Source organism: Equus quagga, chromosome 3 (genome assembly GCF_021613505.1).
Source record: "Equus quagga isolate Etosha38 chromosome 3, UCLA_HA_Equagga_1.0, whole genome shotgun sequence".
Taxonomy (NCBI): Eukaryota; Metazoa; Chordata; class Mammalia; order Perissodactyla; family Equidae; genus Equus; species Equus quagga.
This window is the reverse complement of record NC_060269.1, coordinates 49,094,213-49,117,737: the sequence shown is the minus strand read 5'-3', so window position 1 is coordinate 49,117,737 and position 23,525 is coordinate 49,094,213. Positions and strand designations below refer to the sequence as shown.

The 23,525-nt window shown below is 38.6% G+C and overlaps 1 protein-coding gene across 1 annotated transcript in view; it reads left to right on the top strand.

Annotated features, from left to right (window-relative positions):
- Nucleotides 1–5,051: 5,051 nt before the first annotated feature.
- NAF1 (nuclear assembly factor 1 ribonucleoprotein) overlaps nucleotides 5,052–23,525 on the top strand; it is a 43,978-nt gene continuing 25,504 nt past the window's right edge. Inside the window, exons 1-2 of the mRNA XM_046657294.1 lie at nucleotides 5,052–5,609; nucleotides 8,505–8,679. Coding sequence (XP_046513250.1) covers nucleotides 5,251–5,609; nucleotides 8,505–8,679 — 534 coding nt within the window. The 5' untranslated portion in view covers nucleotides 5,052–5,250. The remainder of the gene's footprint in view (nucleotides 5,610–8,504; nucleotides 8,680–23,525) is intronic.

The following is a 23,525-nucleotide window of genomic DNA, read 5'->3' as shown; positions in this document are numbered from 1 at the left end:
ACTGCCTAAGGTCTTAATTTATTGGATGTTCCTTTTTTTTTTTTTTTTTTGGCCACTAAACCCTTTCTTCAGATGAAATCTTACTTAAAACTCAACATGTGTAAGAGATCTGGAATGCCAGTCTCCCCCTTCCCTAACCCTCACCTTCACTGGCTCCTAATGCACTCTTAAAGGGTCTATGGAACTCTATTCTGGTGACTCATCATTTAAAGTTGATAATTTATATTGGGAATTCTCTGAGCTCTGGGGCCTTTTCTGTTTTGTTTACCACTTTATTCCCAATACCTAACACAGCACCTGACCCGAAGGTGTTGCCTGGTGAATATTTATTAAATGAATGAGTGAACGAATATTCGACAGAGAAAATTAAGTGACTTGGACTAAATAACACAGCATTGATGAGGCTGAGACTTAGTATATAACAAGCGACTGGGTAGATATTGGTAGCATTACCAGGATAGGAGATAAAGGAAGGGAAGTATGGGGAAAAGGATGCTGAGATCCGTTTTGGATTTGAGTCTGAGGTACTTGTGGGGCATCCACATAGAGGTATCAACAGACAATGAGAGTCAGTCTATTCAGCTTAGACTCAATGGTCCAGCACTTAAGCTTCTCTTGGAAAACGCTTTCATTCTTTTTTACTTTCAAAAACTATAATAGTCCTGGGATGTTTCCCGCTCTCATAAGGCCATTAGGGCAGAGTTTCTTAAACTTTAATGTGTAAACAAATCATGTGGGGAATCTTGTTAAAATGCAGATTCTGACCGAGAAAGTAGGGCCCGAGCTTCTGCATTTTTAACAAGTTTCCACGTGATGCCTAAGCTTCTCCTTCACCACTGTGTTTTGAGTAGCAAGGCACTGGAAATCAGTGCAAATGGCACTGAGAGTTGGTTAGCAGCTGTTTTTTTCTTTCTGTAAAATTTTACAATCACTATAATTAGAGACTGGTGAACTTGTAAAATCCTGGGGTTTTTTCCAAATAAATGTCTTCTCATAAACTTTGTTTTTGCATTTTAAAGATCATGTTTAGGTTTTTTATGTTTGCTTTGAAATGTAATATGGCTTTTAATTAATAATTTAATTCAAGACAAACCCTCTCTTGATTTTAATAGTGATCCTATAAACTATTTATTCTTTCAAGAAGTTATTTTAGCTTTTAGCCGTTAAGCAAAAGACTTCAGGCTAGGTTTAGCAGCTGTTAGAAATAATGCAGTAGAGAGGCAGGCTCTGGAAATAGGTAAATTCAAGACATTTTGAGACATCTAAGCGCTTAAAAGTATCAGTTGCAAAATAGTGACCTAGTTAAAGCTAGGCAGAGGTATAGCTATTTTTATCCTGAAACGCAGAGACCATCCTCACCCCAAAGACAAAGAGATTTTTTTAGAAACCAGTAGTATTTGCTAGATATCACTAGGTCCATTTAAATTGAATGAATAACATAGGTTGGATCTGTACCTTCATCTGTAAGCCATTTCTCCTTTACCCTGATTGTTTCGTAAAGTTATATTATTCATTTTCTCTTTCGCTCTTCCAATCAAAAAACTTTTTGGGATTTGTTGTCATTCTAGATACTGAGACAACTTTAAGTTAGACAAAGATCTTGAGCTCATGAGACTTAATTTTATGGGAAAACAGAAACAATAAAGAAGTAAATACATATGATAATTTCATGTGAAGATATGTACAATCAAGTGTTGGTTAATGATAGGGAGATGTTCAGAGAAATGAGTTGTTAGGTGATTTTGTCACGTGAACATCATAGAGTATACTTACACAAACCTAGATGGTATAGCCTACTACACACCTAGGCTCTGCGGTACTAATCTTATGGGACTACCTTTGTATATGCAGTCTGTCGTTGACTGAAACTTTGTTATGCAGTGCATGACTATACAATTAAGAAAAGAAAACAGGAATGAGCTAGAAAGTGACTGGTATTAGGGGATACTCTTAGATTGGGTGGTCTGGAAAGTTCTATCTAGGGTGTAACATCTGAGTAGAGACACGAGTAAGATGAAAAAATGAACCATATTAATATGAAGAGAAGAGAGAACAGTAAAGTCAAAATGCCATATGTAAAGAATAAGTTTGGTGTGTTGAAGGAAGATCAAGACGACCAGTGAGATGAACGGCACAAGGGAGGGGAAAGCGGTAGGAGACAGAAATTGGAGAGATAAGTAGCAGCCACATCAGGCAGAGCTTTGAAGACCCAAGTAGGAAGTCTGGATTTTATTCTAAGTGTGATTGCAAATATTTAGGGTTTTATGCAGTAAATTACATGATCTTATTTATTCTCCCTTACGACCTTCTCCTACTTTCTCAGATTAACAAAGTCATGGTTCTCTTTAAAGGCCCAGTTCAAATGTCATAGTCACTGTAAAACTTCCCTTAACTTTCCCAGTACTTTCTCTCCTTAGTGTTCCCATTTGCACACTCGTCTTGTGTAGTACATGCTTCTACTATAATACATTTCTCCACTAAAGTACTTATCACTTGTTTCCAACTTATCTTTTTTCTAAACTGTTAGCTCCTTAAGGGCAGCGACTGTGTGTTTATTCACATTCCTGTATGTCCAGTTCACCGCGCAGTGCATAGCACACAGTACTAAGTAAGTGATTACTGAATGAACAAATCGCTATTTGAATTGTTCGCAGACCTATGCTTCTGGTCATAACCTCTCTATTGAATTCCACTCTCATATTTTCAAATGCCTATGGCATTTTCAATTGACTGTTAAATTTTTCCTCAAACTTGATAAGAAAATTTCACATATTGAGGTATTTAGGGAAGCCATTCTGATTTATACCTGATTCGGCCTGAACTTTGTGTGAACTAAAGAAGTCTGACTTATGACCCGTCAAACACACATTATACCTCTGCTTTAACCATTAAAGGATGCATTCCATCATTACCCTACCGTCAGGAAGGTGCTCTGTGAACATAAAAATTAATGCCTCTCAGGGCCGGCCCAGTGGCCCAGTGGTTAAGTTCGCACATTATGCTTCTCAGCGGCCCGGGGTGCGCTGGTTCAGATCCCGGGTGCGGACATGGACTTGGCAAGCCATGCTGTGGTAAGTGTCCCACATACAAAGCAGAGGAAGATGGGCACGGACGTTAGCTCAGGGCCCGGCTTCCTCAGCAAAAAGAGGACGTCAGGCAGTAGTTAGCTCAGGGCTAACCTTCCTCAAAAAAAAAAAATTAATGCCTCCCTTCCTGTGATTGTAGATAAGACTCTCTTCCCATGGTGCCAGGGCCATGTCAACCCACTGAGTACATGCTAATCTGTAACAAAAATACTTTCTTGACACCTTGAAAAAAATCATATCCCTGCCATGCTTGACGTATGTTCTTTGTTCTGCAATGGTATGTAAACTGTGCCAAAAACCATGCTTCTCCAGAGTGGTTTCTCCCCTGGTGAAGGCTGCACTCCCAGGCTAGTCCTCAGCTCGGTTTGAATAAAAAACTCTCTTCTGTTCTTACTATAGATTGATTACTGGTTTTTGCATCAACAAACTCAACATTATAAACTCAGTGTCTTGTTCTAACTTTTCCTTTTTTATTGGTAATACCAACTTCTTCCCAGTTTCCTCAGTTAGAAATTTGAGAGTACGTTGATTCTTCTGATGATGATATTCGGGATTTCGTCTACTCTATTTTACTGACTCTGGCCCTGGCTCAGACTTTCATCACTTAATTCCTGGAAAAATGCAATTGACTTTTGGCTGGCTGGATGGTCATTCTGACTCAAATTTCTTCTCTTCTCAAATTCATACTGTATATCACTGCAAGATCAGTGTCACTGAAATATCATCTTATTCATAAGTTCATGCATTGTTCTCCTTAAATACTTTTGCACACAATATGTGTATGACATGTCTTTCTCTTGTACAAAAGCTTAATTAATGTTCACATGAAGTAAATGAGATATTTTAATTTCCATTTTACAGATAAGGAAAATGAGATTTAGGTATGTTAGGCTATCTGCCCAAAGCCACAGTTAGACCAACAAAGAAATGGTAGAGCTGAGATTTGAACATGGGTCTTTTTTGCCAGGAACACTGAGCTCTGCTTAATCATTGCATTAGTGAATAGTATTTAAGTTTAAATTCCTGCTTCTCTTTGGAGGATTTCCATGATACAATCTTCCTTAACTTCCGATTACTGCTGAACTTGCATCTTCTATTCCACATTTCAAATCTCTCTCTAGTTATCTCCCATGGATTGACCTTTTTACTTCAATTAGGTTGTAACCTCCTTAAAACCAGAGATTATGTATTACTCGTCTTAAATTTCTATGAAGGTCTATTACTATGGAGGGCACACAATAAATTCTAAGTCAATAACTGATAAAATATTTAGTACAGTCCTTGGCACATCTGCATGCTTAATAAATGGTAACAATGATTATTTATTACTACTACAGGGGCTGATGCATCAAATTGAAGTTCTAATAGGAAACTAGAAAATTCTGATCTCTACCTCAATCCTAAGAACTTTTTGCTTTCCTTCCTTATGATACAGAGTAATGATTTCTCAGGCTAAGTTACTGCATTTTAGTCCCAGCCACCCTTTCTATGAAGCAGCATCAATTACAAGAGACATCAGCATAACATCAACAAGCAGCAAAATTCTGTCCACCGTTACTGCTCTCTTTGAGAGTGCTTCGGATTAAAAAAAATGGAAGAGTAGTAGTGATATTTTTGAGATGAATGGTCAACGTGCTTGCAGTCTATCGATCAAACTTCATTTAACTTTAAAGAAGTTTGCTAGAAGTGTCTGCTCAGGACTTCCTGGCTCAAGTTTCCGATGTACAGAGCCTCGCACAATCAGGCGTCTACCCTGGCCTACAACCTCTCCTTCAAATCTTCTTTTCCAGTCGAATTGGCCCAGTACCAGCAATAGGAAATTCCAGCCTTCCCGTCGTGCACCGTCAGCTGGAGTTCCGATGACGCAATGAAAAGGGCGGATCTAGGGCCGCCCAGGATCTAGTTCCAAGGCTCTGCGGCTCCGCGCCGCCCCAAGTGAGCGCAGCCGCGTCACGTTACGTCCTCTGCTCTCCCGGAAGTGCCGCTGAGTCAACGGCGGGGGCGTGTCTGCAGACGCTCCGCGTGTAGTTGCTAGAGAAACGCGGGCCGGCGGGCCAGGCGCGGGTACTTTCCCTGCCGAGGTGGTTTGGTCTTTTCCGGAGCGAGCCGCGAGCCTGTGCGGGGGCCCAGGACCGGAGCCTGACTGGGTGTCTGGCGCGACGCCATGGAAGTAGTGGAGGCCGCCGCTGCTCAGCTGGAAACTCTGAAATTCCACGGCACGGGCCTTGGGGCTGGCCAAGGTCAGGAGGTGCCGTCTCCCGGCCCTGTTCCTATCCCAGAGCCAGGGCCGCCACCACCGTCGGATGAGGGGTCCCCGGACACTGGGCAGGCCGCCGAGGCTCAGCCGGCCGGGGAGCAGCCACCTGCGCTCGCGCCGAGCACTGCGGCGGGAGGGAGTCCCGCGCCGCCGTCGCAGCCACAACTGCCACCCGCAGGGAACTGCGTCACCGGCCCGGGCGCTGCAGAGCTGGCGGGGACCCCAGACTCCTTGGAGACCTCGGACTCGGATTCGGACTCGGACAGGTCGGATGCTCGCCGGTCCCGAAGCTGCGGGGAGAGGGCTTGTGTTACGGGCGGGGGGAGCCGGGGTCGGGGAGCCGAGAGGGTGTCCGCGTGAGCTCCGGAGGCGGGGAGGTCGCTGGAGCTCAGGGCGCACGTGTTTACACGTAGCTCGGACCGCCCATTCCTCGCTGTTCACAGCAAATCGCGTTGTGAATGTGAGCTTCACAATCAGATCTCTCTTTTTCCCTCAGTTTGGTAGGCTGAAAAGTCCTACGTGTAGATCGTATCATTTACAGTTAGAATATGGAAAACCTGAGCATATTGGATTATTTTCATAACTACTCAGTTTGGCAGGTCCCTTTGTGGTTAGAGTTTGTGTCAGATCTGACTTTTTTCTTCCCCATCAAGTTTAGTGTGTGTTCGTGTTTTTTGAAGCAGATGAATTGAAGATCAGTTAAAGGATTTTGTGTTTCCAAATTGGCTCCTGACAGTTTTGTTAATTCGTAGACTCCTTGTGGGGAGCACGTGTTCATGAAATTAGCAAACCGTTGTTATTTAATAGTATTGTATGTTCTGCATAAGTTTTATAAGAGCCCCCCACCCCCACCCCCACCTGCATCCTCATCCTGTGTGTGCCTTATAAATACGAAACCTCTGGTGGGAAGGGACTTCAGCGTGTAGGATGTTACTAAACCACGCTGAACATTGTCTAGAATTATTTGAGTGTGTTGTGTGGGATACTGACCCGGTGAACAAGACAGACAGGACCCTTGCCCTACTTCCTCTGTCTCGTGACAGATGGTGATGGAAGCTAAATTAGGGGTAAAGACTGAGTGAGAAATAAAGGAGTAGAGACAGTATGTGTCAACAACTCTTTCAAGAAATTTTAAGGGGAGAAATCAGGGCATAGCTGGAGGGATTAAACAGAGGTACTACAGAATGTTGGTATGCTGATGGAAATGCTCTGGGGCAGAGGGAGAGATTCATAATGCAGTAATAGCAGGAAGCAGTTCACTTGCAAATTCATGGGTTCCTGAGCCCAAGTGCTGAAATTGGCATTTGCCTATTTTCCTGTGAAATACGAGGAAAGATAATACTTGCCAGAGCTAGTATCTTGATTTCAAATACTTCGTAATCCAGCTAGGAGGACTGTTTTTCAATGAATTATGGTATAGTATGGGACAGACTTTAGTAGGCAGTTTGAAGAAAGTGCTGTGGGAGATAGGGAAGGAAGTATGTAATTCTACTTCTGGTGGGTAGGGGATGGCTTCAGAGGAGATATTTGAGTTGAGCCTATAAAGACAAATGGAATTTCTCTAGACTGAGGACATTCCCGTCAAAGGAAATAACATAAACAATAGCCTGAGATAATGAAAGTGCAAGGGGATTTGGAAAGTTGTATAAACTTCTGTGCTAGATGTAGGCTGTGTGAGAAGTGGTAGGAGATGGGATTGTGAAGGTTACCAGGAAGCTGATTGCAAGGGGCTCTGAGATGTCATGCTAAGGAGCACAGCCTTTATCTTGTACACAGTGTAGATTTACGGGAAAAATTTTTAATGTCTTCTCTGTTTTAATATTTCCTTGATAAAAAGTGGAGAGAGTAGTGTAAACCCATAGAGCCATCACCTTGATTTAACAGTTGTTAACATTTCAGAACTATTAGTTTCACATGTATATGTTATTGAACCATTTTAAAGTCGTTTACAGACATGATACTTTATCCCTAAATATTTCGGCTTGTATTTGCTAAGGGCTTCTCTTACATAATCACAATGCTAGTATCACATGTAACAAAATTAGTAATAATTCCCTCATATTTAATGTCCAGTCTTGGACAGTTTTTAAAATCTTAGCTTGGAAGTTCATGAGAGGGTGAAGGTAACAGCAATAGGATGAAGGGGTGATTGTTGTGGGGAGAAACTAGTATTGACATCAGTTATACAATTATTACAGAAAAGCAAATGAGAAGTGAGGATGTGAAGTAGGCTCATAGAAGCCCTGGAAATGGAATGGAGAAGTGGAATAGGAGTAATGTTTACCAATCTGAAAATAGGGTTTTATCATTGACTGAGAATGGAGTAGCTCAAAATGATTCCAAGGTTTCTAGCTGTAGTGACTGGATTGAAGACTAAGTAGTAAAATAAAATAGAAGCTCAAGGAGGGACACAGGTTCAGTAAGGAGAATGCACTTTTTTTTCTTCTGTTGTGAGTGTAAGGTATATGTAGGCCATTCATACAGAGGTTGCTAGTATGCAGCCAGAGGTTAGAGCTGGAGCTTAGAGATACCAAGGCTGAAGGTTTAGGAGTTATCTGCACATGGATGGTGATTGAACTCATTGGAATGGGTGAGGTTATCCATGGAAAGAGTACAGAGAAGAGAAAATGAGGACGGAACTCTTAGAAACAGCACATAAAAGGGGCTGAAGAGGGTAGCCAGCAAACAAAATTTAAACTAAGAGGAGAGTTACTGGTGATAAGAATTGCTATAGAAGTCAGGGGCTAACGGAGCAGAGAGTGGAGTGGTCAACAGGTTAGTAACTTTGAGGAGTTTCCAAGTTGCCTGAAGAATGAGGAGAAACTCTTTCTTGGCAATTAAGTGATCCGTTCCTTGGTGACTAATCAGAGAAGTGCCTTGCCCAGAACTCTCTTCTGTCACTAATTTGTCACATGCTTAATTATATTCAGACAGATCAATGGCATGTGGAACTTGTAATAAGAGGGTTTGGGTTATAGCAGGGGTTTTGAATATGTTATGAATGGACTAAAGAGTGCTTTCCAAATACCATAGTCAACTTCAGAATGCTAGCTTTTGAATCTGCCAGCAACAGTAAGGTACATATTTCCTGGTTGAATAATCTTATTTTAATACCATTGCAATAATGCTTTACTAAGTTTTCAACTTTCTCTTCCCTACAGTGAAACAGATTCAGATAGCTCAAGCTCCTCCTCTTCCTCATCATCTTCCTCCTCATCTTCCTCTTCCTCTCGTATGTCGTTTCCTCCAGTGCTGTCAGATGGAGAAGATGATTTCCAAGTTGAAAAGGAAAATAAGAATTTTCCCCTTAAAACAAAAGATGAGTTACTTCTTAATGTAAGTACTTAAATTTGTTACTAAACTTAATTTGCATGTTCTAAAATATATTATAGTACTAATATTGATCTCATTTGGCCTGTATCTGCTCCATAGATTTGAAGACTATTCTCAGCTTCTTATTGGGCATACTTTTGCCATGCCTTGTTTTTCTTAAGTAAAAGAGAGGATTGATCTGAGTCATTTCTAAGGCTGCTTCGAACTCTAATATTTGATAGTTCGTGCTGAGGCATCAACTTTAGCTTGCTGCTTTCCATTTTTTATCTTTTGAGTCCACAAGTCAGAAAATTTTGCTCAGTAGCAATTGAAATCTTTTGTTTAATTGATTGCATGTAGAGAAGTAGAAAGTGAAATTAGATGGGGTGAGCTTTGAGGATTCCTATTTACTTGAAGTTTTTGGAGTGTTTTTATTATTATGGTTGGAGAAAACTTACTGTAGAATGGTATTTATTGGTACTTGATAGGTTTGGTTTGTAAAGTTAACTCTTGGGGTTATTTCCTCTTAAATGATAAGCTGTCTCTGGGAAGATGATGGTAGTCTCGTTGAAACCTCATGATCCAAGAGGAAAGTCTTCTTAGAATTTCAGAATATAGGCTATATTGCCACATGTTTATTCTCCCTGGCCTCACATGTAGTTTAGTTGTTATTAATACTTTTTAAAAATTTAATGATCACTAATTACAATTATTATACAACACTTAAATCAGTGAAATAATTTAATACATGATTTGAAAAAACTTTAAAAGCCTTGACTAATTGGGCACCTTATCACCAATTTCTATCAATAGTATTTCTTTTTCTCTACTCGTAATGAGAAATTTCCTATCTCACTTATGCTTCATGTTTGAAAACGCTTGGATTTGCATGCAACTTCATCATTGATTCATGTTTTCGTGCTACAGACATTGATAGCTCTCGATGGTCTTTTTACACAAAGATTCTTCCAACTTACGATTGTGTTCTGAAAGTATTGAGAGACTTGTTTGGTCTTTTCCCTGCGTTTTGATCACCTTTCTACTTTAATTCTCTCTCAGAGTCTAAAAATCAACAAGTAAAGGATCACAGTACTTTTGTATGTGTATTGTTTCCTTATCTATCTTACTAGATCTGGAATTCTTATCTTGGGAATCCCGTGAAATTTAATGCAAAATCTTAGTCTATTTTTTTAGATATTTTCCTGGATAGAGTGCCCATATTTTCATTAGAAAGTCAAAAAGGGTGCATTTCCACAGAGAAGCCAAGAACCATGTTCTTGAGGACTGAGTTCGTATCTGATCTTTGTGCTCTGTTAGTGCCCTGTAGTGTGCTGTACAGGTAATGGGTTCTCAGTCAACAGTAATAAATGATTGTAGGATGAGTGAGTCAAAAGGCATCTTACATTCATTCATTCTGAAACGATTACAGCACACTTGCTACATGCTAGGTGCAGTAAATGAGACCCCTCCGGTTTCTGCTCTCACAGCGTCTAGTGGAGAGAGACAGTCAATAAAGCATAAAGCAGAGGCAAATAAATTTAATTGCTGGAAGTGCTATTGAATTGTGTGAGTGTGGCTCATATCAGAAAAGTACGTTTTTGCTGGCAAGGTATGTTAGCTTTTAAAACTTGTAATAGCGGGCTGGTCTGTTCCTTTTTGTGTCAGTTCCGAGGGATCTTTGGGAAGGATGGAGGAGGTAATTACAGTTTTTATTTTTCAATTTTGCATTCTTGACTAGCTGTTCACTTTACTTTATATTTACACGATTAGGGAGTAAATTTATTAGATGTTCCTAGGGCGTTAGACCACTCTGCTGCTAGAGGTAGGTAAAGTAATGGGTTCCTTGGTTTGCCCTAAATCTTTGAGTTCGGCTCTGAAAGAGTATATTAGGACTCCTTCAGGACTTCAATTCTGAAGTTCCAGAGAAGAGAATGACTTGGCCCTGAATACCAACGATGGTATGGCTACAAGGACTCAGTGTCTTTAGGACTCTGCCTCTTTCTTTGTTGCTCAGTAGGTGTTTCTCATGGGACTGCCAGTTTGACCACTGAGACTCTTGTATGAAAACCATGGGGAGGACTTGTACGGGTTTACCTGGGGCCTGGCACCCAGGCCTAAACAATTTATTGAGACTAGTGGAATGGGTATTCAGATTGCTTGGGCGTGAATCACCTAGTCACTCACTCGGGTTTGTATGAAGAGTCTGCAGGAAAGTGCGTGCTTGAGAGAAAGCACAAGGATGAGTATGAAGGCAGGAGTGTATAAGAGCCAGTGGAGAGAAAGGGGGTTGGGTTTAACAACCCCGTACAGACACAAGGGGTGAGTTCTCTGTGACAGGAAAGGGAGGCGTATTTCCATTTCAGAAGGGGATGCTGGTTAGTCAGTAAAAGTTGTTATCCTCTCTAGAGGGGAAGAGAGAGATACTTGGAAGCAGTTATCGTGTACTTGGAAGCAGTTATCATGTGACTTACGTTGGACTCCTGTGGTTCCGACAGAGACTTTCAAATTACCTCAAGAGAAGGGGTATTGACTATAAACATACTTGGATAGGAAGGCCACTGGGAACTAAGGTGGCTATTGAGGATGGCCATGCTGCTGCTTTTCTATGCCTCTTGGACAGTCTCATAGTTCTCTGAGTGTCACTTTATTCTCTGTTTACAGGCTCACTTCCTCTGTTTACCTGTAGATTCATCTAGCTTATACCTGAATTTCTGTGACCCTGGCTGTAAATATAGTATCTTCTATTTTCAGCTTCCCCATGAACAGGCTGGTATAACAGGTGTTATATTTCTTTGCTGACTTTTGGGGCATTCCTATTACTTAGCTTAGATTTGTTTTTTCCGGAAAGTGACAAGCCACTCTTCTGAGAAGCGTCCCCTGTTTGTTAAGACTAGCTCCAGCTGGTCTTGAATGTGTCCTTTTGTTGAGGTCTACTGCAGCGTCGTCTTAGGCAGCAGGGATTGTGTGTGGAGCTGTTTCCTCTCTGAAGTCCATTAATGTAATTTCCACATGAAATTCTGAAGAAAACTAATGAACTATTTTATCCATGTTGTTTTTGCTGGAAGGTATACATAAATAAAATGGACCAAACAATACCACTTTGTGCTGGATGTTTAGAGATCTCTAGAACATAGACATGCCCAATTTAACCTGGTTTTATGTCCCACCTCTTTATAGAGTGTCTTATATTCTAGACCATTTCCTATTGTTACTCAGGCATGCTGAGCTCAATTTTTACCTCCATTTAGTCTGTTTGTCAAGCAGGAATATTGCCCCCCTGGGTCTAGCTTTTTAAATCTTTTCTGTTGTTAAAAAGTTAGATCCTGGAGATCTAACCATTAACTATTGCCAGTCTTTAATTGTAAGTATGTGGGAGCTACAGTGAAGTAACCTCGAGATTGTTCTTTTAGGTTAACCCTTACAGAGTTGGCAACAATTCCTTGGGATGACAAGATACAGTTATGACTTGATTAAAAAAAGGAGTGAGGGGAAGAATAAAAAAGAGGGATTGGTCAGTCCTAGAGGCATTGAAAAGGAGAGTAGTCCTAATTGGTTCTTTCCTTAATGTCACAGTTATGTGATATATGACATTAAATTTGATGAAGTGGAATTATTCTTTTAAACAAATACACCTTTCTTTAATGCTGAGAAGCTTTATATATAACCTACACAGTAAATGTAAAGCAGTGAATATATTTCAACTTTGGAACTACGTTAAACCATGTAGGGTTTCTTCAGTGCTTTAGTGAATTGGAAAATTAGATTCTTTTGAAACATTTTCTCAGCTGTTTATGCCCTGAACTCTTCATGCAAATAAATCAGATATAATTAAAATTTTAAAATCATAAAAACGTTTATGGGATTGTGACATTTCAAAGTCTTAATCAGAAATGAATTTTATAAATTAGTGCCCATTGTTTTCTCTTCTAAAAACCTGTAAGGTTTTATATAACTTTAAAAAATGATGGTTACAGTATTTACGGGGATAGAAAATGGATAATAGTCTGATAGGGATAATAACATGCATTTATGCACATAATATAGCATGACCAAGAAGAAAATGTAATGCTCGTAGGCAATTCTTGGTAAATTTACCTTCATAATTTGGAGACTGCCTATATTATATCATAAAACCGCCGCACTTTGTAGTTAGGTTGAGTATGCTGTGTTCTCTCTCTGATTCTAGTGGTGCAGACACATATCATAAAACATCCTAACATGAGGATATGGAAATATCTGGACCACCTCAAAGGGTCAGAAGTTATAGTGGATTATTTTATATCTTTTTGATCTCCCACTATTTATGAGATTGTGTTGCACCTTGGCCTGCACTTAATCATCTTCGACTGAATCTGTTATTTTCAAAGTCTAACTTGGTTTATAAGTTTTGTCCTAAATGTGGGCCTCTTTCAACGTCAGCTTTTTATGACTCTAGATATATTTGGAACCATTACATTGTATCTTAGAATACTGATGGCACTTATTAACATTCTTCTCAAAATGCCTCATATTTAGGAAATGGCTTATGTACTTGAAAGGAGATATTTTTTCATTAATACTCAGTGCTCTTCAAATAGTGCTCAGATTTTTTGAAAAAGTTAAAATTTTGTGCTTCATAGTACAAAGTTATTTCAGTAAAGCTTATATCAAGCATGAATGATTCCTTAAACTTTGAATAAATACTGTTTTATTCAGCAGAGTCTCCATGTATGTCCTGTGTGTGTGTATATATATATATAAGATTATTATTACACAGGAACAGTCTATTTATTAGACTGCTTCATTCCCCAGTAGATTTTAATAAGTGAGTTCTGATTGCTTTAGAGGATAAAGACAAACATCTGTTGAAGAGGATCTAGCTAGAGAGAGAACATCCATACTTATGCTGAAAGCAAAGTAGCACCAGAGAATTATGGATTGAGTGCTGTGTGAAGGGGACTGGGCATAAGAAGCCGTAGGATTGAGTGGCAGGGAGATAACTTGCACTGGTCAAGGAAGGCGTCATGGCTGGAACTTAGATTGAAAGATGGGTAGGAGATATATGGAAAGGTGACAGGTGAGAATGTCAACTTTCCCCAGGAAAGAACCAAATCTGTTGCATGACAGTTGTATTCCTAGTGTTGGTTCCGTAGTACAGGCTCAGGGAATGTTTGTTTATTCATTCACTCACTCGTTTAGCATCCATACAGCTAATGTTGTCAGTTCTAAGATGGACACTTTTTTCACCCTTTAACATTTCTGAGAAGTTGGAACTAATAATTTATGGCATTTTACAATTGTTCGTGGTGCTTTTATCTTCATGATATATAAAATCATTGTCTTAGATTTGATGAAGAATGGATTCCTCAGTTAACATAAAGATAATACTTACATCATATTCATCGTTGCAGGTTTTTTCTTATTGACATGGATTATAATTTTATTTTACTTTCATATTTGTGAGTCACCTTTTGAAGGTATTCGTATGAACTTTGTTTCTGTGACAGTAATTTTAGAGAAAAACAGGATGAGAACATTGTATCAGTTAAAGAAAAAATATAAAGACACTTCAAAGAAGCGTTGACTTTTATTTTTTAGGTGAAAATAGTGGGCTAGGCTGAATCTAAGTTTAGTGTCGTATACAATAAAGTAGTTAATAAGGGCCATTAATGCTGATTGGTGATAGCTGAAGAAGTAGGTGAGTTCAGTGGAACGTTGTAAAAGTACTTCCCCTGGAGAAGTTGATGAATTAGACTAAGTGTTATATGTGGTCATAGTTGACACACAGTCCGCAGACCTAATTCATTCTTTTTTCCAATATGTTTTGCCAGCTGTAGGGAAAAAAAAGTTTCCAATCATGGCTCTCAGTACTCCAGGGATTGGATCCTACTTTCCAACCATATCTGAACAGTGAAGGCTCAACTAATAGCATCAGGTAATTGGCTGCCATATGCATGTCCTCTGTTCTTGGGTAATATGAGAAAAGTGGTCAGATAATTTCATTCCACTTTCCTCACTTCGTAAAATTCTCCTGGCATCAAAAAGGATTAGTTGCCATTTGGAATGTTTGATTCCTTTTCCACCACGCTCTGTTGCTTTTTTTCTATACTTGTGAGTGAAAACCCAAATCAAGGTTCTTTAGATAATTTTGCCTCAGAAGATCATCAAATTACTGATTGTTTTTTTCTTGCCCAATAATAAGCTTCAAAGAGCTAGGAAAGTCAAGGTCATTGTAAAATAAGAATATCACCTTCTCAGAGGGCTGTTTTTGAACCATTAGCTCCTTCCATTTTTGTGCTGGAAGTCTTAGAGACCCATTTTTGACTGGTGTATCTCCGGTTTAATTTTTAATAGGGTGAACTTTTAATGTTCTGTGCTACTCATCTGATTATTTTGCTTAACGGAGCCACCTTGTAGGTCATGCCAATGTTTGAGCATCAGAATATGATAATATCCTTATAACACAGGGAATGATTGCTCTTTGGTGAATATTTCAGAAGTGCAGTTAGCACCTTGTATTTCTTTAATGCCATAGCTGTGAGTATCTGTTATCCAGAATCATAGTAATTTTGTTTGATTCTAATATGTAATTTCTGTATTAATGCACTGTCTTTTTGATTACATGCGGTTAAAATATTTTTTAAGTTGTATTGTTAGCTATTTGTATGAACTATTCAGAACTTTTGCTTAGTTTCCTCACTATTTATAAATAAGACAATTGATACCCAGAAAGAAGGTGAGTTGCCTGAGGTAGAATAAGTGGGGAGGAGCAGATTTAGAGCTAGTAACAGGTAGGTTCCAGCCTGCTGTATCTTTAGTACTTCTGGAGACGTGCGTAGCAACATCGCAATTTGATCATTTGAGCTTCCTGACTCTGGTTTCTGAATACTGTAGCATATTTTATTGTGGTAAATGATGCTTGTATCATCTAATGTAAGCTTTCTTAAATTGTTTGCTTGGACCATATTGCCTTTCAATAAAGCCCTTGACTTGGAACTGTAGGGTGTATAGGAAATAAATGGTTGAATTTCTTTAGTATGTTGAATTTTAGTTCTTCATTTGCCAAATGCTGTGATGTGTCTGCGGATTTTTATTTCCATGTGGCCTTTTCTTTTGCCGATGGTATGAATGAAATATTTTTCTTCCTTTCCTTGCCTACTCTTTGTTACTAGATATAGAAATTTTGAATAAATATGTCCAGAAAAACTATTTTTACTCTTCTTTTGATTTTGAGTCACTAAACATAATATTAATTTTATTTAAATGGTGATATAGATCTTTATCTCTGGTTGCAGAGACTGTACCTCCAAAACAGGTTTTTAGTTTCTTTTTAATTTTGGGAAATAATAATGATGAAAATATAGATTTATCACAATCTTCATTTCCCAAGTGGAGTATTAAGGTTGGCATTAAGACTTCATAGTAATATGGTGCATGCTGTTATAATTTGATCTTAAAATTATACCTGTATTAATGGCTGACAATAGGTTAGTGCTGTTAATACCTGGGTATATGTTTTGTAACGGAGGGCTCTGTGGCTCTATGGGAATATAAAGCAGTGCCGTCTGGTAGATCTTCCTGCAGTGATAGAAATGTTCTGTATCCGTGCTGTCTTAATACCGTGGCTATTCAGGACTTGAAATGTGGCTAGTGCAACTAAAGGCTGCATTTAGATTTTGTTTAATTTTAACTAATTAAACTTAAATAACCAAATGTAGTTAGTGCCTAGGACTGGAAAAGCAGAGTAAAAGGAGTCTTTCCTACTCACTCGTTCATCTTTCCTTGTGGGCTATAGGGTAACCCATGCTCCTGCTTTAATCTTCCTAACCTGCAGTAAATAGCCTTCTTGTCTTTTATTTTCAGTACACTTGACTTTTGCTCATTATGTAATGAAGGTCTTTCTATCCCAGGTTTCCCTCATCACCTCTCCTTGCCATTTTTAAGGTTGTCAGTTTGCTTTTACTTCTGATTCTTTATGTCCTATGTGCACTGTCAAAATGGTAGTAACCTTCAGTATGTGTTCTGGCCTTTTTTTCCCCTTATTGGAGTGTGTCTTTCTTGTCTTTTCTGTCACACATACACATCCTTTCCTTACTCATGGAAAAGCAAAGTGATTGATTTTTATTTCCTTCAAGGAGAATATGAGACTGAGCAGATTAATTCATTATCTTTCTTGGGGCAGCTGCTGCGTTATCAGGGAGCCAAGTGTTAATCTAAGAATTCTAATCGTGTTTGCTGCTGCAAACCTGAGGTATCTACACATCAATCCTGGGCAGCGAAACTTCCTTGGAAGCCTGCCTTTTTTACTTCCTTTTTGAGAAGATTGAGTTGAAGTCCTTTTCATTCCCTGAGGTTTCTTTTGAATTCTAGGAATTATGTTTCCATTATCTGATTTTTGCTCTGCCTGAAAAAGACTGTGACCTCTTCTGAGATTTTTTGTTTAGCTTGGACTGATCAGATAAGTCAGTTCATTTAATAAATGTATACTAAGCCCCTACTGTGTGCTAGTCATTGTTCCAGTGCTGTAGGGATGAGCAAGGCAGACCAGGTCCTAGTTACTGTTGGATTTATTGTCTAGCTAGGGAAATGGACTTTGAAGCAAGTAAGCAAATAGGATTTTAGATAGTAATGTGTTTACAAGAAAGAAAAGCAGCCTGGCAATTTGGTAAAGGGTGACTAGGCTCGATGGTGGTCCAGTACTTTAGAAGTTAGGGAAGAGAAAGTAACATTTGACATCCAGACATCAAGACAACATCTTATATTGTCTGGTCTGGCATGGCAATCGAAGGGACTTTCCCTTTGAACCTCCTAAAGCTCTGCCTCTATGAACCTGCCAAAAATCTTCATGGAAGGCACATCCCTTGGGTGAGTTCTTGTTGAGGATCTTTGGGAGATGTTTTCCCCCTTTGTTCCTCTTGCTAGCATGCTCATTTAAAAGGAACAAATAAGTCTTTTCTCCTTTGATTCAGTCCCCAAAATGTGTGCCATTTTCAAAGCAAATACACTGCTTGACTTAACTGGGCTTTCAAAGGCAAACTCTGTAACAGGCTCTTAACCTGGAGTTGTGCTAGGCTGGTTTCACTAGTGATCTCAACCTGGAGTTGTGCTAGGCTGATTTCACTTATCTCTTTATGAGTTTTTGTACAATATTTAATTCTTTACATACCTTTTATGTTCTGCAGAGTATTTGGAATAGAGATTTCATGCACATCACTTTTATAGGTAGGTCTGTTACTCTCAAGAAGCAATTTAATGCCTTCATTGGCCTCTTTTAGGAATACTCAGAAAACTAACTGTCCGTTCCTGTGTTACAAGGTACTGGGGTTGCAGAACTGGAGTTAGAAATATGGTGGTGATCACAGATAACAGTGTCTCTGTCTGTTTTTTCCCCTAAGTTTGGTTCTTCATGAAATCAGGCATCCTTCCCATTTGTACGCAAAACTTCATTCTGTTAATACATAGGTGGAAAGCAGGGTAGCAATAGGAATTAAGGGAGCCTGCCAGATTCTGTTTTTGACCGCAAGTATAAGACCCGGCCTCACTACAAATAAGTTGGCCTTGTGTACCTTCCCTTGTCTTCCTCATGCTGGATGTCTCGTAGGCATCAGAGAACATCAGGACTTCATCAGACCCTATAGACGGACCTGCTTAACCTATAGTAAAAATTGTGTTGTAATGATCTCGGAAGATGATGGAAAGGCATTTGATAAAGTCCAACAGTCATTTCTGATTTTACAAAACCACACAAATAAGAATAGATGGATACTTTATCAACCTAATTATTAAAAAGAAATTCCAATCAAAATGCATCATTATGCTTAACATTTGAAACATTCCAAATAAAGAGTCAGACATCATGCCCACTATCATCACAATTGCTTGACACTTCATATTCTGGAAATACCAACCAACGTCATTTGAAAAGTAAAAAATACGTTGTACTGATATTGAAAAGGAGGAGGAGGACTTATTTTTTGAAAATATGATAATAGAGTGAATACACAAGAAAATCACTAGACATAAATTTCAGCATGATGGGGCTGGCCCCGTGGCCGAGTGGTTAAGTTCGCGCGCTCCGCTGCAGGCAGCCCAGTGTTTCGTTGGTTCGAATCCTGGGCGCGGACATGGCACTGCTCATCAGACCACGCTGAGGCAGCGTCCCACATGCCACAACTAGAAGAACCCACAACGAAGAATATACAACTATGTACCGGGGGCTTTGGGGAGAAAAAGGAAATAATAAAATCTTTAAAAAAAAAAAAAAATTTCAGCATGATGTTTTCTGTGTTCAAACAATTCTCTATAAAGAGTCTTTTTGTAATAGCAATAGAAGATATTAAATAACTAGGAATTTATAATAGCAAATAAAATATAAACTAGCTTCAAATAAGCCTGAGGATTATTTGGGACCTATAAGAAGATGACTATAATTAAATAGGATTTTAATCAGTACTAACAACACTAATATGACAAAATAGTTTTAGAGTTTATCTAGTAAAATAAATGTGTGAGAGTAGCTAGAAAAATTCCAAGGGGAAAATATTGATTGAGTGGAGGGGAACTAGCCCTTATTCCCAAATATGAAAACATTACAAAAGGTACAGTTGTTAAAATAGTTTAGTATTCACACTGAAATAGATCCAATAGAACTGAACAGAAATTTCCCCAAATACATAAGTACATTTAGTGTATGTTAAAATTTGTTTTTCAAACCAGCAAGGGAGAAGATGAATTATTCTACAGCCTTTGGGTAACAGCTAGTAATTTGGATAAAGAAAACCAATCTCTCCCTTGCTTTTTATACAAGAAAAAAAATCACAAATTGACCACATATGCAAATTTTAAAAATAAAAATAGAGAAGCAACGAAAATAACAGGGAATTTTAAAAATGATCTTGGTATGGGGAAGGTCTTTCTAAATGTGACACACATTTCAAACGCCAAAAGAAAGAAGAGATTGATATAGTTGGACTACATAAAAATTAAAATGGCAAAGTTCCTTAAACAGTGAAAATGCTAAAAAACGTGCTGGGAGGTAAGGAAGTAGATATTTGCTATGTATTTGATAAGGGGAAAATGTTCTTAAAAACTCAAAGTTCTCATATAAATTAATAAAATCATAAACCCTCCAGAAGAAAAATGTGTAAAATATACAAATAATTCATAAACACATTCAGATAGCCAGGAGACTTGAATGGATGCCCAGTCTTCCTGATTAATGAAGAAATTCAAATTAAAGCAGGATACTGCTTTAGACCTGTTAGATTGGCAAAGATTTAAAATTTGCTTCTCATTGATGGCAAAGATTTAGGAAAATCTCTCATACATTGTTTGTGGAAGTATAATTGATGTAACCTTCTTGAAAGGAAATTTAGCAGTATCTGTCAAAATTAAAAATGGTCACACATTTGGATCTAGCAGTTTCACTTAGAAGAATTTATCACAGGAGTTACACAAATATATATGTAAAAGAATATTTTTGTGTCATTGTGTGTAATGGTAAAAGAGGCAGGTACCATAAGAGTTTTAAATAAAATTAGATATTTATGTTTTGACGTAGAAAGATGTGCAAGATGTGATAGGTGAAAAGGATAACTTGCATTCCAGTATGGATATTTTATTTAAGTAAAACATTTTAAATTTTAGGAATGTAAGGTTTATATCTGCATAGTAAATTTATTTGAAAGAGACTGTTGGCAACAGCTGTCTATGGAGAGGAATTGGGAGGTTGAAAGGAGTAGATTAGGGGAATTTTGCTTTTTATTTTGTATCCCTCTGTACTACTTGAGTTTTAAGAAGACACAAGAAATGGAAAGATATTCCATGCTCATGGATAGGAAGAATTAACGTAGTTAAAATGTCCATACTTCCTAAAGCAGTCTACAGGTTCAGTGGAATCCCTATCAAAGTCCCAAAGACATTTTTCACAGAAATAGAACAAAGAATCCTAAAGTTTATATGGAAGAACAAAAAACCTCAAATAGCTGAATCAATGCTGAGAAGAAAGAACAAAGCTGGAGGTATCATACTCCCTGATTTCAAAATATACTGCAAAGCTATACTAATCAAAACAGCATGTTACTGGTGCAAAAATGGACACACAGATCAATGGAACAGAATCAAGAGCCCAGAAATAAACCCATACATCTATGGACAGCTAATTTTTGACAAAGGAGCCAAGAACACAATGGAGAAAGGAAAGTGTCCTCAGTAAATTGTTGTGGGAAAACTGGACAGTGACGTGCAAAAAATGAAAGTAGACTCTTATCTTACACTATACACAAAAATTAACTCAAAATGGATTAAAGACTTGAATGTAAGACCTGAAACTATAAAGCTCTTAGAAAGAAACATAGATGGTATGCTCTTTGACATCAGTCTTAGCAGTATCCTTTTGGATGTCATGTCTCCTCAGGCAGGGGAAACAAAAGAAGAAATAAACAAGTGGGACTACAACAAACTAAAAAGCTTCTGTACAGCAAAGAAAACCATCAACAAAATAAAAAGACAGCCTATGAATTGGGAGAAGATATTTTCAAACCATATATCTCAGAAAGGGTTAATATCCAAAATACAAAAAAAAAAAAAAAACCCTTACAACTCAACAACAAAGAAACAGCCCAATTGGGCAGAAGATCCAAACAGACATCTTTCCCAAGAAGATGTACAGATAGCCAGCAGGCACATGAAAAGATGTTCAACATCACTAATTATTAGAGAAATGCAAATGAAAAGTACAATGAGATATCACCTCACACCCATCAGAATGGCTATAATTAACAAGACAAGAAATAACAAGTGTTGGAGACATGTGGAGAGAAGGGAACCCTCATACACTGCTGGTGGGAATGTAAACTGGTGCAGCCACTATGGAAAACAGTACAGATTTCTTGAAAAGTTAAGAATGGAACTACAGTGTGATCCAGCTATTCCACTTCTGGATGTTTATCCAAAGAACATGAAAACACTAATTTGAAAAGATCCTCCCCCCGCCATGTTCATTGCAGCATTATTCACAATAACCAAGACTGGGAAGGAAGCTGTCTGCCCATCAAGGGACGGATGGATAAGGAAGATGTGATACACACACACAGACACAGAGACACACAGACACACACAGTGGAATACTACTCAGCCGTAAAAAAGATGAAATCTTGCCATTTGCAACAACACTGGATGGATTTGAGGGCATTATGCTAAGCAAAATAAGTCAAAGGGAGAAAGCCAAATACCATATGATTTCACTCATGAGGAAGATAAAAACAACAACAACAAATAAACACACACACAGAATAGATTGGTGGTTACCAAAGAGGAAAGGGGAGGGAAGAGGGCAAAAGGGGTAAAAGGGCGCATGTGTAGGTGATGGATGGCAATTAAACTTGGGGTGGTAAACATGATGTAGTTGGGGCAGCCTGGTGGTGTAGTGCTTAAGTTCACGTGCTTCGCTTTGGCTGCCCAGGGTACAGATCCTGGGCTTGGACCTACACAATGCTCATGAAGCCGTGCTGTAGCTGCATCCCACATAGAAGAAGTAGAAGGACTTACAACTGGGATATACAACCATGTATGGGGCTTTGGGGAAAAGGAAAAAAAAAAGAGGAAGATTGGCAACAGATGTTAGCTCAGGGCCAATCTTCCTCACCAAAAAAAACCAAACACACCCACGATATAGTCTACATCGAAATTGAAATATGATGTACACCTGAAATTTATATAATGTTATAAGGAAGTGTTACCTCAAAAATTAATTAAACTAAAAAAATAAAAACAGGAATATGTGTTGTTTTTAGACTTTAAAGTTAAAAAAAGTCAAAACAGTATCAGAGTTTAGATTTGTGCTGAAACATAATTATATTGCCTGGGCCTTTATTCTTTCTAATAGAACATGCAGAACAGAGAGCCTTTCATTTTGTGGTCAAATAGCATTTGTTTATTTGAGAATAACATTGATTTTGTGTCCCAAGTGTTGATGGCATGTGGTCTGCCCTCCTACCCAGTTCAGAAGTTTTTATCAAAGATCTAACAGCACTTCCTCTTTTGGAGACTTACCTACCCTTTCTTCTATCTGTGCACTCCTGACTTCATTTAACCAGTGGGGTTTATAACAGTCCAAAAGTAATGAAAGCTTTTCCTCTAGATCTTACCTTAATTTGGTTAGGCAAGGGGGCAGATCTGACGGCCACTATACTTCTGTATTAGAAAATGCCATTTGCCACTTAGAAGAGGTGCCACTCCCAGAACCAAAATCAGTGTGAGACCCATATCACAATTGCCCTCTAAAATGTTATTCAAACCCTCCTGCCTGCAGTCCCCGTCATTGTAGTGCTCCACTCTTACGGTTCACAGGGTGTGGGGTTTCTTTAGCTAAGAACTGCCTAAACAAGGCTGTTCCACATTACGTGTTCTTTACCAGTTTCTTTTAACAACTGAACTCCCTTCTCTATTCTGATACACACTGGACTACTTTCAAACAATAGTCTTGCCAAGAAGAGCTTTCTGAATTTAATATGATAAAATGACAAGTGGTTGTCCTCTCCCTAAAAGTACTCAGAAAAATTCTGACATATGAAACATCCTCTTTTCCTCCAACGCCAGCCAGACTAACCATCCAGAGGTAAGTCTTCTGCCTTGAGCTGGTTGAGACCCTTAGTGCGGCACTTCCTAAATAATTCTTGATGGGAAAATAGCGTCTCCCAGAAGCAAGTTATACTTTAACTCTGGTTAAATGATTTTGTTAAAAACCTTGTTTACGTCTCTATAGAGAAAAATGATTACCCATGATAATTTATCTGCAGGACACTGTATATTTAGATTTTCTCTTTGCCAATATTTCTCCAAAAAATTATCTTTCTCCTCCCAAACTAACTCCTAATATGCTGTCAGTAGGC